Raw genomic sequence first — 16,163 nt, 5'->3', positions numbered from 1 at the left:
CTCGGTCTTGAAGCGACATTTATTTAAAACCGTCAAAAACAAGAACCTGATCTCTGATTTGTGTCACAGAGAAAAAGAAACTCCTGTCAAGTGTTGAGTTGTTTTGGTTTATGGATGAACTCAAACAACTTAAGCTCAGAGAAAATAAAAGTCCTGACCCAGAAATGAACCAATACAAGAAAGTAAAAATAGAAGAGCAACAACAAGGAGAGGTTTCGCCTATGACTACACTATCCCTTTGTCGCAATGCTGTTGACTCGAGCTTTAAGTATTTGATAAGAATGCAAATATTAACTCATAGTGACTGGAATTTCCTGGTAATGATTAGTCAAGGCATTGATCATTTATATAGTCAGGTTAGGGATTTTCCTTAATTTCACTGACCTGCTTTTCAATATTGGCACACACACAGACGTGTGACGCTTTGAACTATAAAGAATTTAAATATTTTGTTTTCGCCCTTTATTTTAAAGAGCAGTGGATAAATAAGTAAAGAAATCCTAATACTAAAAATAAATGATTAAGGGGTTCAGTTTCAGAACTGTTGCTGCTGTTTTCTATGTTGAAATTTAAAAAAACTACTGCGCAGTCCCAGGAGGTTCATGTCTCAATATAAAGGAAATCAAATGTTTGCGTCCTTGTTGGTAGTAAGAAGTCACTCGGAAAAATTATGACAAGCCAGACTTCCTCCAGAGGTGACTGAATCCACCAACCAGCTGCAGTAGGGTTTAGGCTTAGCTAATTACAAAAGGCCTCATGTTTATGTTTCGGAGTAATGTGGTGTTCAATCAATCAATCAATCAATCAATCAATCAATCAATCAATCAATCAACCAACCTTTATTTGTATAGCGCCAAATCACAACAAACGTTATCTCAAGACGCTTTTACAAACATAGGAGGTCTAGACCACTCTATGTCAAATTATGAACAGAGACCCAACTTCAAGACAGGGTAAGACTCAGTCTGACCCCACCTTAATCCATCATGAGCATTGCACATCGCAGTATTTAGCTAGTTACAGTGGTGAGGAAAAACTTCCTTTTTAACAGGCAGAAACCTCAGGCAGAACCAGACTCATGTTAGACAGCTATCATGCCTCGACCGAGTTGGGTCTGGAAAGATGGATAGAGGGGAGTAAGAGAGAGGTGATAGTGATGAGACGAATAGTAGAAGCTGTTGCCGCTGGAGTCCAGTATGTCCGTATCAGCTGGAGTCCAGAACGTCCGCAGCAGGGGGATGCCTACGGCAGCTCAGAGGAACCTATGAGACAATGGAGCTCAGGGACTCCAGAAAGGTCTATGGTTAGTAACTTTCAATGGGACAGGCAGAGTTAAAGTAAGTGATGGGGGGTTGGGGGGAAGGGGGTGAGCTAGGATCCCAGTGTGTCAGTGCGCCAGTTCCCCCGGCAGTCTAGGCCTATAGCAGCATAACAAAAGCTGGTCCAAGCCTGATCCAGCTCTAACTATAAGCTTTATCAAAAAGGAAAGTTTTAAGCCTACTCTTAAAAGTGGAGAGGGTGTCTGCCTCCCGGACCCTGACTGGTAGATGATTCCAAAGGAGAGGGGCCTGATAACTGAAGGCTCTACCTCCCATACTACTTTTAGAGATTTTAGGTACAACTAGCAAGCCTGCATGTTCGGAACGTAGAGTTCTAGAGGAGTAATAGGGCACTATGTTACCAACTAAACATCAGCTAGACAGAAGATAAAAGTGAGTCCACAAAATGTAAAGTCATTTTGAAAACTGCATCCATTTTTAAAATGTATAAAGTTAGGAAACTGCATTTAACTCTTGATAAATTTGGGGATCAATAATGCTAAAGGCTATGTCTAATGTGTTTCAAAGTTACACACATGCTCTTACATGTCTTCTTTATTTCTGTCTTTGTGTTATAAAATGTGAAAAAAAAAAAACGCATTCACATGCCTATGCTAAGCTGCTAACTGTGACAGCAGAGCTTTAGAGATGAAAATGAACCCTCTCACACAAGCACCTGTTTCTCTGGATTTAAAAGAAGTGTCAACTCCTTGAAAGTAGGCCACTAAGGTTTCATGTTTGTGAAGCACTTCATGAAACTGCTCTGGTCAGCCTCCAGGTGATAATGTGCATATCTCAGAGAGAGGACCAGGAAAAAGAAATCCAGGTCATAAAAGTGAGCCTCTTCTTGGAAAGGTTAAGCAAAGGCGAGGGTGATAAATGCACAAACAGCCACTTCTGCTGCATGCTCTATTATTGAACAGGATCCTCATGTCCTCACTTGGCAGGTGGATTAAGAAGAAGAATGTTGAAAGGGTTTGGTTTAATTAGAAAGAAAAATGCCACATCTTTCCATTAAATAAAACAATAGACATTGTTCACAGCAGACATTGTGACATGTCATAGTGGGAGGAGCTCAGTTGTTGCTGTTGACTAAGACAATGGCTGTATTATACGAGAAAGGAGTGAATTTTTCTTTGGGTAATCATAGGAGAGTGGACAAACACGCAGCATTGTTGCAATTAAAGTGATTTAAAAACTCACATGTTCTGAAGAGAGTTGTGTCTTTTGAAATAATATATGATATATATAAGCCTCCGGCCGTATTTATGCATAGCAGTGCTAAAAGCAAATTATTTACGCAGCCTAGTGTCATGTTAGTGTGCTAACATTTGTAATTTAAAAATAAACACTAACTATGGCTACCATAGTGGTTAAACAAACAATCAATCAATCAATCAATCAATCAATCAATCAATCAATCAATCAATCAGTTTTATTCATAAAGCACCTTTCATACAAGTTGGGCAATTCAAAGTGCTGTACAGCAATTGCAACCCCCCCCCCCCACAAAACAATTAATGACTAAACATAAAACAGAAATGGATTTAAAATGTAGAAACTGGTTCTCAGAAATGTTTACCTGATAAAATAAAGTTCTAATAATAAAAATAAAACATAACTAGCTAAGATAATAAAAAAAGATAGAAGTCTAAGATAAAGAAAATCACTTAGAATAGCAAAACAAATTTGTAGTTAGATAATAAAAATCGAAGAGTTAAAAGAAATAAAAGAAACAATATTAAAATAAATATAAAGTTAAATTAGAATAATAAATAATAGAAAGTTATAAAATAACTCTACATAAAAGCCAGACTAAACAGATGGGTCTTTGATTTACTATTACAAGTCTCAATATTCATGGCTCCTCTCAGCCAAATGGTTACTTTTGCAGGGATTTGTTCACTGACAGATTAAAAATCTGTCCTGCTGGAGATTAAATTCAACAGAGGATTCAACCTGTAGGGACTATGAATGTCTGTGCAAAAGTTTCCGCTAATACATTTTGAAATATTCTAATATTTCATTGGAGGAGTGAAAATGTTGAACTGTTGGTGGCAGGAAATGGCACCATTTGAGTTCATGCTCTGGATAACCTAAATATTTTTGACAGATTTAACTGTATTCCTTGTACATTGTAATGCATGAGAAGCTCAAAGGTCTGGTTTCAAAGCATACTGTCACATGTTTTATGAAGAGAGTTTAAGGTACAATATTTTAGGGGCTCATAAAACCCCTAACAACATGCTGTGTTCCCATGAACTAGGATGGAGTTATGTCATAAGTAGAAGGAATAAACTGTGGTTTAAAGATGGTGTCTTTCTGTTATGTAGTCACGGAAGTCCAGGCAAATTTTCCTGGACATGTAACCTAATGACATGAAGGAAATATTAAAACTGGCCAAAAAGAAATAAATACCAGAGGACCTCTTACATTTATTCCCCTGTCAGCAAGTTTGGGCCATGTATGGTTTGAGGAGACAATCAGGAAGAAAGATACAATACTTTCTTGTGTGGAAAAATAGTTCAAACATGACACTGAAAGTGATCTTAAATTCATGAACACAGTCCTTCAGTTACTGACATCTCACACTATGTGATCTTGTCTCCCTACACTCTGAAGCTCTGCTGACCATTCAGACTTCAACAATGATGGCTACTGCTCATCATCTCCTCTTAATAACACACAGTCACTGAAATACTCCTGCTTTTGACGTAGCTACTGTCTTAACAACACCTCTCATATGTTAGCTGTTTGTGTCCTAATCATGATAACTTATAGCTCAGACATAGTATCACTTCAAGCCTAATTGTAGTCCTCAGCTGCTTCTTTTATTTAAGTCTCTGATTTTTCTGTCACAGCATCATGTAACCGCCTGATAAACTTATCTGCAGAGTTGTAAAACTACCCATCTAGCTATCCAGAGTTCAAGATCCCTATCTTTCCTATGTGTTTCTCCATTTTCTCTCTGTGGATCAGCTGCTTTCTTATAGATACAGTAAAAATTTATAATACATTGTCATGCATGAGAAGCTCAAAGGTCCGGTTTCAAAGCATACTGTCACATGTTTTATTTAGAGGGTTTAAGGTACAATACTTTAGGGGCTCATAAAACCCCTAATGACATGCTGAAGAGATTCAAAACTATCATTTGCATTTGTTGAAAAGCTGACTTCAGGGAAACCACTTCTCCTCTGTCAGCGGCTACGTGCTGCAGTTTATCATTACAGATTACAGCTCAAGCTTAAAGGATCAGCACACACCTTAAATGTTGTCATTAAATGGGTCATCTCTAAAAGTTAGACGATGCTCACACTTCTGGTGACACTGTATACTGTATATGTACATATTACACCTTCCTCTTTTTGTGATGAGTTGTCAGCGGACTCTGTCCCTAATGAAGACATTCACATAACCTGTGAGTAGAGAGTTTAGATGAGATGGATAAAGAGAGTGTCAAGTGTCTACACTGAACTCCACTCATCATGTGGGATCTGTCTGAATATTAACAGCAATACACAGTCTGTGCAAACAATACGGAATTGATCCAAATACCTTTTAACACAAAGGCTAATTCCACACGACTTCATTTGATTTTTTGTATTTTGGTAAAAACATAATGAGGTGCATAGTTTGAGTTATGAGCAGATCAAATCACACCATTTTTAAAAAAAATGTTATGATAGTCAAATAGTTGTATGAATGCCTTATATCAGGCCTCAATGCAGTCTGATGGTCATTAAACACTAGTGTGTATAACAGCTGATAATCCTGCACATCAGCTAAGTGATTATGTAGGGCACATTTTACATTAAGAGTGCAAATGTTAAATCCAGTCATAGAAATCTTAAGTCTCAATCTACCTGGTATAATATTTGGATAGAAGGATAGAGAATTGAAAAAAGTACAAAAAGTGTTTTGAATAATTTTATTTTTTCAAAGAGGACAAAATACAAAACAAAGCAAATATTTTAGTGCACTGACAAAACACATTTTCATAAGTTTATCTTTGAAATAATTTGGGCGGTGGGATCGTTAGTTCAACGATTAATATAAAACTCAAACTGTGCAGCTTCTTCTTTGACAAAGTTGTATTTTTTTTTTAATGTAAATTTAAGAAAAACAACAACACATAAATGACTTGGTACAAAGCTGTATTATACTGAACACATCTCATACACAAGACACTTTAAGGGAGCACTCTTTCAGCATTATTTTTTCAAAATACTGAGCCTGATATCGCCAGACCAATTTGCAAACTGAAATTAGTCCAAAGTCTCTGGATTCATTCTTCTGAATTTAACAATGCCTTTGAACCAACTATTTACATACATGTATGTTATGTCAAGGTGCATGTTGGATGTGTTTATTGGTTGGCTAGTTCCAGCATACGGCTCATATGGCTTCTGTTTTAACACATTCGGCATGTACAATCTGTACATAGTGTGAACAACATCTGTTTGGCTGAATACTCCCACAGCAGTGGATTTATAATCTTTAACATCTGCAGCAACAAAAACATGCTTCAACCCGTCACTTATTTTCTGGTTGTGTTTTGACAAACATCCATCAGGAGAGGACCTGATACTTCTGCTAGCTCAAATAAAACACAGATTAGTCAGACTCCTGTGTTTCAATACATTTCACAGTGCTGAAAAACACAAAACAGGCATTAAGCTCAATGGTGCTGGTGATTTTCTTGTTTCGTGAACACTTTTTAGTCTTCCCACCACCATAAACAAACCCAATAACATGGCTGACACCTGTCTTGATTAAAAAATAAAACAACAATGTTTACAGAGAGGATACTGTGCAGTGTTTCTGCCCCAAATATTGGTGAGTAGCTTTTTATCATTATTTACATCTGTGTTGGGGGATTTCTGTTTTCAGCAAATCTAACACTCTTTTCAAAAATGTATGCGACTGGATTAGTCCTTCATCTGACAGTCCGTTTCCCTCTGGTTAGTGTGAGCAAGGATCATCCTGCTACTTAACTTTTACTCTGTTCTAAGAGAACATAAACACCCAGTCATAGATGAAACAGGAAGCAAATTATACTTTCTGAGCAGTCCACTGTGTGTCACAAATATCCACAATTTAAAAGGTGATTCTCTCTTCATAAAGTGACAGCAACAACAGAATCCCCCACCCGCTCAGCAGGCCCAGATTCTGCAGCAGAAACATCAGCCAGGGTCTCTTGTTGCTGATGTGGACCATGGTGGGGAGCTGGAGAGAAAAAAAACAGGAGATATGGAAATTTAAAATTAAACTTTGTCATCTCATCAGCCAGCCGTAGTTTGGATTGCCTGTTGAATACTCACCATATCAGCCAGTCCCACATACAGAAAGAGCCCTGCTGTAATGGCAGCTATCCACTGTTTGGTGGCGAGGTCAGTGGCTACAGACAGAGCGATGTACAGGCCGATGAACGAGGTCAAAGCACTGCCAACGTTTAAGAGCAACGCCTTGCGGACAGACACACCACTGTGGAGCAAAATCGCAAAATCCCCTGAAGACAAACAAGAGTGAGAGAAACAGATGTTCAGAAATATTTAACCGATACAAAGGGTTAGGTTTAGGCACCAAGCCCATTGAAAGTTAGTGTGACATTATGGTAACACCCCCCAATTCAACTGACACCTCAACAGGTTTGAGTAGGGTGCATAGGGCTTTAACAGACCAATGCATGTCACTCTCACCTTCTATGACAGTCAGAACCCCTTGCTATGCATGTGACTTGCATTCTAGTTTGATATTTAAATGAAAACTGATCATATCACACTTTGCATGTCTTCAAGTGTGTTTTTACCCAGCTCATGTGGCAGCTCATGGCAGAGCACAGCCAGCGATGTGGCCAGACCAGATTTCCATGACAGTGAAAAAGCTGCGCCCATCGCTAAGCCGTCTGCAAAGTTGTGAATCCCGTCTCCAATGGTTATCATATAAGGCAGCAGACGCTGCTCTGCAGAGGCAGACAGAGGTATAGTTAGTGGTGCAGTGTTATCATGACACCATGATGGCATGCTTGTTTTTGTGCGTGGAAATACTCACCTCTGCTTCGTTCTTTTGACTCTGAGTGTGATTTGTCGGTGTCTTCGAAGCCAACCTGAAATATGCAATGTAACATAAAACTTTAAAAAGAACTGATTTTGTGCCAATTTTCTCACACAGGTTTCTTTGTTTCAAACAAAATCTCCGAATCTGCTCTGAGTGTTAATCTATATCCTTCCTCAAACTTTCAGTAAAAATAATAATGTGTATTTGCTTCTCACCAGGTCTGCTTTTGATGTCGTCATGTCTTTCTTTTTCCTTTCCTGTTGGTACATCTCTAAAACTCTCCCATGGTCACAGTGGTGAGGCTCAGATTCCTCCTGGAAGTAGAAGACAATAGTAGTAATGACAGACTTAAAAAAGGATAGATGCTAAGAAATACAAGGATTATAAGCAATAAGAAATGAAGAATAAAAATCAGGCTGCCATGATTCAAAAGCAATACTCCCATAAGCCTAACAGTCACAACTGTTGACGTAGGAAAAAAAACAGGAACAGTGAGTAAGCCCTTTGTGTATCCGTTTTTGTAATTTGACTATTTTTAACCATATTGGTATGAATAATATCCTCTTACCCCATGATGATGTTGATGATGATGATGATTTTTGTTTTTATATGCGATCAAAGAGAAGAATGTTTCCATCAAGTAGAAGTAGTAGATCCCAGCAATCAGCACAAGCATTTTATAAAGGTAGTCTGGAGGCCCCTCCTGGTGACCGTCATGGTGTGAGTGATTGCTCTCTCCCGCCGAATGCACATGTAGACCTAGAAACTGGACACAGAGATTTCTGTTATAAATAATGTCATGATAAAACCATCCACAGATCCAAGCTAAAATGTTCCACTGTAAGTGAATACCAGCCACAGTATGATGTCTCTGATTATGGGCTTGAAAATAGAGATACACGTTTTAAAAAACTTACCATGGGTAGCAGATGCAGCAAAGCATCTCCAGTTAGTGAACCGACAGCCAGGCTAATGCAGAACTGGATACACATCTGGAATACAGCAGTACAGGAGGTGCACAGCAGTATCACAATGCCAAACATGGATGTCAGTGTTATCACCACATTAGCAATGGTTGCATAGACGTATCCTAGAAGGGAAAGAGAGAATAGAAGGATGTTGGAATATCAAAAACAGGGAATCCCTGAAGGTCTGGTAGAACCAAACACACTTACTCTCTGTCTTGGTGAGCCCATCTGGTCTCAGCAGCTCTGTGATATCTTTGCAGGCTCCACTTAGGATCTGCTGCACAAGTGCAGGGCTGAGCCGAGCCAAGCCGGACTGACCCAGGCCAGAGGAGGTGGAGCTGTTTTCCTGCAGACCATAGATCAGGACCAGCTCTTTGGCTGAGAAACACAACTGAAAGTGAAAATAAAAAATGGGGCAAAAAACAATAGTTATCTGTTAAAACTCAGCAGAAATGAACCGTTAACATCATTTGGATTGCACATTTTACATGCTCTCACTATGACAACTAACGACTTTGTGTTTTCCTTCTGTTGGCGTTTCTTTTACCTGATCCCAGGTGCTGTTTCCTTCATGGACCTCGTGATGGTCATGGCTGCTCCTCTTTCTCCGTCTCTTCATCTCATGATCATGATGAGCATGATCGTCATTGTGGTCCTTGTGGTCCTCGTGGTCCTCGTGTCCATGCTCTATATCCCTCTTAGGCCCAATGTTCAGGCTCTTCATCAGAGTCTCCAGATCTACAGATCAAACAGGCACCCTCCACTTGAGTACAACAATTCACAATCCAGCTGAAGAAAGAGAATCGGAGTCTTTTTTTTCCTGTTTGATCATTTACCTCCAACTGTGAAATTCTCCGACCCCACACGACTCAGGATGTAGTCGAGGAAGAAGCTTTCCTCTGGCAGGGAGCGGCTGATGAAGCATCGACCCAGCAGGGCATGATACAGGACGTAGCCCAAAACTGCACCAACTTCCTGTTTCTGGTCTGGTGATGATACGTTGACCTCCTTCATGATGTCACTGGCTGTGACACAGCTCTGCTGTTACCAAAAACAAAGAGAGAATGTCAAGGCTTAACCAAAGAGGGTTTTATTTACCTATTTAAAGTGAGTAAAGCTTTAAGACTGACAGTGAGATTGAGAAGTCGCTAATAGCATGCCATGTCATTGGCCAATAGTTGGCCCACGGTATGCCACAAGGGGGCTAGTGGCATGAGCCAGTCCTCTTGGTGGTTTGACACCAGTATGCTACTACACATTTTTTGTCTTTACTGACAACACAGCAAGTGTAATGAATGTCTACATTTCTACAGTTCCTCTTCCATGTGTTTAGGACGCAATTCCTCATTTCATGCTGCTCAAAGCAATCATTAGCATGCAGTTACAACATGGCTGACTCCATGTTTATAGCAGCAGGTTAGTCATTCAAAGTATTCCCTCAAGGCAAAGGTTTCCATTATATGGGGTCGCATATATCTGCTATCGAATACTCTCACTGGCCGTGTTGACTTAGCTAACGGACTAGCCACCAGCCAAGGCTGAAATACTTCTGTCATCCTGGAGGTTCCAAACAACCATACTTAAAATACAGATGAAAGCTAGATTAGAGAAACATATACATGACTTTATTCACATCACTTAGCTGCACTTATGTTCTCAATAAAGACAAAAAATGTGTAGTGGCATAGTGGTGGCATTAAACCACTGAGAGGACTGGCACATACCACTGACTCTCGAGTGGCATACCGTTGGCCACGCCCCATGCTGCTGATCTAAAGGAACATGGCAATAAGAACTGGAGTCATACTGCAGAAAAAATGCTGTTCACAAGTTGCGGTACAAATTAAGAAAGAGTGAACACACAAGAGTATAAGCAGGGAGCAAACCAGATGTACACAATGTCTGAAATATAAACTGGTTATAGCTGAGGTATGAATCCATGTAGACCCAAATGCAGAATTGTAAGGTAAACCATTCAATGTGAATCATGGCTAAAGTAAGCGTTGTTATGGAAGTTCCAATCTAAATATATAACTCAACAGTTTGACTGTTGTAATAAAATGAATTAAAGTTAATGGTAAAGCCTGTTGATGAGCATGAAGTTTGATTATTCAATACTAAGTTACATTTGCATTGTTCAACTGTCAAAACAAGGTATTTGAGAGCATTGCTTTGAACTTTCCATGAATATCCATCAAATATGTGACCTTCTTTTTCTTCTTTTATTCGTTTCCTTTATTATGGGGTGTTGTACTTTATAATCAGGCAGATGTTTAAAGGATCACCTCTGCTTTATTTTGCTGCTAGTATGATCATTACCTGCAGCTTAATACACGAATTGGGATTTGGATGATTCACTGGTGAATTACTTTTGTGAGACAGAACTCTCACGATTCATCAAAAGTGATTTGTTTTACTTTGTCTCAGTTCACAAAATAAAAGAAAGAGGGCACTTTCCATCTCAGTGGCAGTCTCTATGGTGATGTGTTTAGGTACAGGGCAAAACCCCGAAGGTCTTCTGCTGGCATGGCCCATGCACGATAAGATAAGCTCAGTGGTAAATCCTGCCATGTTCACTGTAAAACACACCCTGGCATAAAAATACTCCTCTAAGGAAAATGGGTGTTAGAGTTGTGTCTTGAAGTTTTCAATTTTGCAAGTCGGAAAGCGAGGAGATCCCCCTAGATGATTTTAGTTAAGTCTAGTTGGTATAGCTTGTTCTTTGTGTGCAGCAGCTGTCTATATTGTAGTTCATCTTGTAGCCTCTCTAATTTTATCTTTAAAGGTGACATATCATGCAAAATTGGCTTTTTAATGGTTCTTTACCTGAAATATGTTTCCCTGGCATGTCTACAAACCCCCCGAGAATGAAAAAAATCCATTCTGCCCCTGTTTTGATTTCTACACCTTTCTGTAAATGTGTGTGAAACGAGCCGTTTCAGACTTCCGTGTTTTTGTTACGTAACAACAATATCCGGTCTGTCACGGAGTCAGAGCTCGGAGCTTGTTCAGCCCATAGACTGTATAAAATAATACTGAATCCCTCCCCCGTTTTTCATTACCTGCACAAATGTGTGCTAACAAGGAGCTTAGGAGGGAGGCATGCTAGTTGTAGGCTGTCTTAATAAACACAAAGGTCGGTTTTACTCCCCACGTCTGCAGATTTGAAGATCTAGTGGATGATTTTTATTTATCATGGATAAGTGCTAGCGCTAGTTAGCATAGCTACATAGCTACATGTCGTAGCTGTAGCTGTGTACCAAGACACACGTCGACATACTGACAAATAAAACAACAAGAAACACAAAATCTGTGACCAATCCTTCAGAAAGTTCCTGCTGCCTTTCTGGCAGAGGTCGGTTTTACTCCCCACGTCTGCAGATTTGAAGACCTAGTGGATGATTTTTATTTATCATGGATAAGTGCTAGCGCTAGTTAGCATAGCCGCATAGCTACATGTTGGTAGCTGTGTACCAAGACACACGTCTACATACTGATAAATAAAACAACAAGAAACTCTAAATCTGTGACCAATCCTTCAGAAAGGTCCTGCTACAGGCGCCTCTCCGTCAGGATCAGATTCTGGATCAGATTCAGAGGGTTGAAGTAACGCAATCTCTGAGCAGCCGTGTATATTCAGCCAACATGTAAACATTAGATCAACGTGCTGGAGAGCCGAGGCACATCCACTTCCGGAGGGGGCGTGGTCAGAGGGAAAACAGAGTGTTCTGATGAGGACTGAAGAAGAGGGGTTTTCAGGCATGCCAAAATCTGATTTCAAAGTGTTTTTTTGAGCATAAACTTTAAAGACATGTTTTGGGGACCTCTTAGACCAATATATATTGATGAAAAAAGCATGATATGTCACCTTTAAACTAAAAACTACAAAAGGTTACACTTACCTCGCTGTGTGAGGGCTCATAGTGTTCCTCAAGCTCATGAAACAGCAGCTGCAATCCACGAGTGTCTATGTGGTCATGCTCGTGCTCGTGCTCATTCTTGTGGTGTGTCTCGTTCTCTTCGTGCTCGTGTTCGTGGTGATCTTCATGTGTGATTTTATGCAGGAAATGCTCAGTCTCCTCTGCCCATCTTCCCTGGCTCACTGCGGTGCACACCTGGCTGGGGGATGACAGGTACAGGATACTTCCAGCGGCGACATTAGGGAACTCCGATACACTGATGGTAACATTGTGTCCGCCACTTTCTGCAGCCCCCTCTTTGTGGATGGAGTGATTGCTGAGCAGCTGGTGGATGGCAGCTGCTAAGTCACACTACACACACACAGAGGAAAATACAATACGTATTAATACAAGCGCAGATAAAGTTACTATCGGGGGTTATGACCTATACTGCAACCAGCCAGGAGAGGGAGGTCCTACAATCCTGACCTACAAACTTTGGTAGGAGGCGAGAGATGAGCTGAATGTTCAACAACATGCACAGTTTTCTAATTTAAAATATGAAATATCCTAAAAGGTTAGTTCACCCAAATATTAACAAGTTTACTTATAGCATTAACCCTCCTGTTATGTTCGTTTTTCTGGAACAGCAATAATGTTCCTGGGTCAATTTGACGCATATTCAATTATCCAAAAGTGTCAGAACCCCAAAAAATCCCAAAACGCATTTTTTAAAATCTAATTTTTAACTCCATTACTGACCATTTAAATCAAGATTTAGTCAATTGGTGTTCTTTAATTCTCATAGATAATGTTTCAATGAGGATAACTCACGTTGGAAAGTCCTAAATATAAATACAATAGTTTGACATGACATAGATTTTTGTTTATTTTATTTTACATTTTGAATTATTATTTTTTTTATGAAGTGATGTTGATAAACCTCTTCTGTCACATGATGCCCAGATTTTGATGCTGTATTTAGCTTGTTTGGAAGGCATATATTGCCTAAATTGCCTTTAAAAAGGATCAATTTGACCCGCAACATAACAGGAGGGTTAATTATTTAAGATTAAGATCAAATAGTAGGTCAGGTCTCGCTGACATTTAGTATGACATTATTTCAACTGTGGCTCAGATGAGCTTTATGACTTTATTGAACCTCATGTTAGTTTGAATTACTTGCCATAAAATCTGTTATAATCTGCGGTTATTGTATTACAAGCCCTTGTCCCTAGAATAAGGATCATCCAATTATCACCTCAGTGTTGTCAATCAAACTCTGTCAAATAATGCAGATTACAGCTGACAGTGTGAGAAGTTCAAGGAGTCCACTCTCATTTACGATAAAGGAGTGCATAAAGATCCCTTAATACAATCATGACCTCAATTAAAACAGTGACTCTTTTTCTCGGAACAGAAAATTGTAAATCAAACATTTGTTTGAGTTTTCATATTGGTAATCTATTGGAAGAAGCAAGCTGTCATGTCAAATTGAATTATTTTGTGTAACTTCAAAGTTAAGTGAACCGCATTGCTAATGGTTATGTGTTAGACTGTATTATTGTCTTTGAATGTCTTAACAAGTTATCGTAAACGTTAACCTTCATTATGTGATCTAAAGCTTGTTTATTCTGAAGTAGTTGCCTTTTGAGCAGCACAGCAAGCATGCCTCCGTACACACACTTAAACAAAATATCACAAAGATGAAGAATTTTTCAATTGAAAAGGAAGAAAAATCTGTTTGGATTATTAATAACAAATAAAAATTCCATGACTCACACAATTCTATTCTTGGATTTGAGGAGTATGCTTATTCAATCATGTGGTTATCACATGTTTGAGTCATACATTCACATATCCAGTATTTACAGTCAATATGAGTAAAAGATTTAAAAAGCAATGACTGATGAGAGGAAAAACCCTTCAGTAAGATACTTCACTGAACAAATAGCATCACACATAACCTCCAACCTATCACAAAAAAACAGTCAAGTGTAGATCTAATATATGTTCAACCCTCCTGTTATGTTGCAGGTTAAATAGACCCTTTTTTAAAAGTCTATTTTAGGTATTATATGCCTTCAAACCAGCTAAATACAGCATCAAAATCTGGCATCATGTAACAGAAGAGGTGTCGTGTTAATTTATCAACATCACTTCATAAAAAAAAGAATTCAAAATGTAAAATAAAATAAACAAAAATCTAAGTCATGTCAAACTATTGTATTTATATTAAGGACTTTCCAATGTACATTAAAAAAAAGTTTTAACATGACTTTATTGAAAAACAAGTGAGTGATCCTCATTGAACCATGATCTATGAGAATTAAAGAACACCAATGGACCAAATCTTGATTTAAATGGTTAGTAATGGAGTTAAATATTAGATTTTAAATAATGTGTATTGGGGTTCTGACCCTTGCGGATAATTGAATATGCCCCGGGTGAAATTGACCCAGGAACATTATTGCTGATCCAGAGAAACGAACAAAACCGGAGGGTTAATGTAAGATTTTGACAACAATCCAAAATGTACATGTCTTTTTCTTGAAATATTCAACAGGCTTTTTACTGCCTATGTGGTTTTTAAATATGAAATTGCCTGACACATTAATTTAGATAGGTCATATCCAGTTTATCAGTGTGACCGTGGGTCTGCAGGTGAAGCCGTTTAATAGCTTTGGACATCGACCTCTCTGTGCAGCTGCATTCAGCCGCACGGCTCTCTCCACGCTGAAACCTGGCTGTGGAGTTAGGCGTAATAAAACTTACCTTTCCACACGACACTCCGCCGCACTGCACACGTTTCTCAAGTGTATTAAAGAGGCTGCGGAGCGAGTCCCCTGACAGAACCTGCTGTCCCGGAGACACGACGCTCACCACGGCTCCGTACGCTTCCTCCACGGCGGGAGAACCAGAAACAGAACCGAGCAAACCCAAACCAAGAATCAGCGGCACGAAGGAAAACATTTTCAAACTTCTAAAATTACTTTCAAACACTAGAAAAGGGAATTAATTTAAAAAGCGACAGAAAGAAAGTTTGTTGTAAGAATGCAGACGCAGTCTCTGAGTATTTCTACAGTCACATTGACGTGGACAGAGCTCCACTCACTGCTGCTCTCTGTTTAAAATCACTGCATGTTCACTCCACCTGGACTCTGGATTGTGATTGGCTAAGACGTAGCTCTTGCTGTCCTATACCTTTCCGTGAGCAGTTGTCACCTGTAGCTACAGGTGAGAGGAGGTCTGCCCGAGTCACCATTATGCTGACACAAGATTATAACTTATTGGCAGAAATGTGCACCATAGCCCCTAAAAAGCTGTAACAAACACAAAAGAAACCACCTCCAGGTTATAACTTTCACATTTTTCTGTTTCAGTTTTTTAGCATCTACAGCAGGGTTGTCAAACTAATTTCAGTTCAGGGGCCACATACAGCCCAAGTTGATCTCAAGTGGGCCGGACCAGTAAAATCATAGCATAATAACCAATAGAGAAGGACAACTCAAAATGTTTCCCTTTGTTTTACTGCAAAAAAATGTACAAGTACATTCTGAAAATGTTCACATTTAATGAACTATCTTTTTACAAAAACAGTTGTATTTTTTGCCATGATGAGTCTCATAGTGGGGCCGAATGTGATATTCTTTAACCCTCCTGTCGTGTTCATACTCCTACCCTTACTTTAGTGTTCCCGGTCAAAATTGACTGGTCTGTTTTAACTGCTCTTAAATTAACACAAAAACCATTAATCACCACAAAACTTTGTCAATGTCTCAGAGTAGTGGTTAACATGAATAACTGCAGTGAAAAAACAAATAGGCATGGAAAATGTATTCCAGACTGAACATGTAAGGAAAAAAAGAAATGGAAAACCAGAGACCAAACTCCTCAAAATGAAGTTGTTTGTGTGTGTG

At 39.2% G+C, this 16,163-nt stretch overlaps 1 protein-coding gene across 2 annotated transcripts; it reads right to left on the bottom strand.

The window, feature by feature from the left end:
* Window positions 1–5,456: 5,456 nt before the first annotated feature.
* Window positions 5,457–15,433, bottom strand: slc39a4 (solute carrier family 39 member 4). 2 transcript variants are annotated; one of them, XM_034705277.1, is made up of 12 exons: window positions 15,019–15,433; window positions 12,247–12,615; window positions 9,181–9,382; window positions 8,892–9,082; window positions 8,552–8,735; window positions 8,294–8,466; window positions 7,945–8,142; window positions 7,592–7,690; window positions 7,371–7,425; window positions 7,129–7,281; window positions 6,641–6,828; window positions 5,457–6,545 (listed from the first exon to the last, which is right to left on the bottom strand). In XM_034705277.1, exons 1-12 carry the CDS (start codon window positions 15,214–15,216, stop codon window positions 6,417–6,419), a joined length of 2,139 nt encoding a protein of 712 aa, XP_034561168.1. In that variant the 5' UTR covers window positions 15,217–15,433; the 3' UTR covers window positions 5,457–6,416. The 2 variants fall into 2 exon arrangements, with proteins under 2 accessions (XP_034561168.1, XP_034561167.1); XM_034705276.1 differs by having other exon boundaries at window positions 9,181–9,385; window positions 15,019–15,432.
* Window positions 15,434–16,163: the final 730 nt, after the last annotated feature.

This window comes from Notolabrus celidotus, chromosome 16, assembly GCF_009762535.1.
Source record: "Notolabrus celidotus isolate fNotCel1 chromosome 16, fNotCel1.pri, whole genome shotgun sequence".
Classification (NCBI taxonomy): Eukaryota; Metazoa; Chordata; class Actinopteri; order Labriformes; family Labridae; genus Notolabrus; species Notolabrus celidotus.
This window is presented reverse-complemented; position numbering and strand designations above follow the sequence as displayed.

Bases quoted from the DNA above. Each gene is read 5' to 3' on its own strand.
- slc39a4 (XM_034705276.1), bottom strand. From the start codon at position 15,216: ATGTTTTCCTTCGTGCCGCTGATTCTTGGTTTGGGTTTGCTCGGTTCT. The intron at 8,143-8,293 runs GTAAGTTTTTTA...CTCTGTGTCCAG, and splicing joins TGCTGCATCTGCTACCCATG to TTTCTAGGTCTACATGTGCA. The intron at 7,282-7,370 runs GTGAGTATTTCC...CTGCCTCTGCAG, and splicing joins GTCAAAAGAACGAAGCAGAG to AGCAGCGTCTGCTGCCTTAT.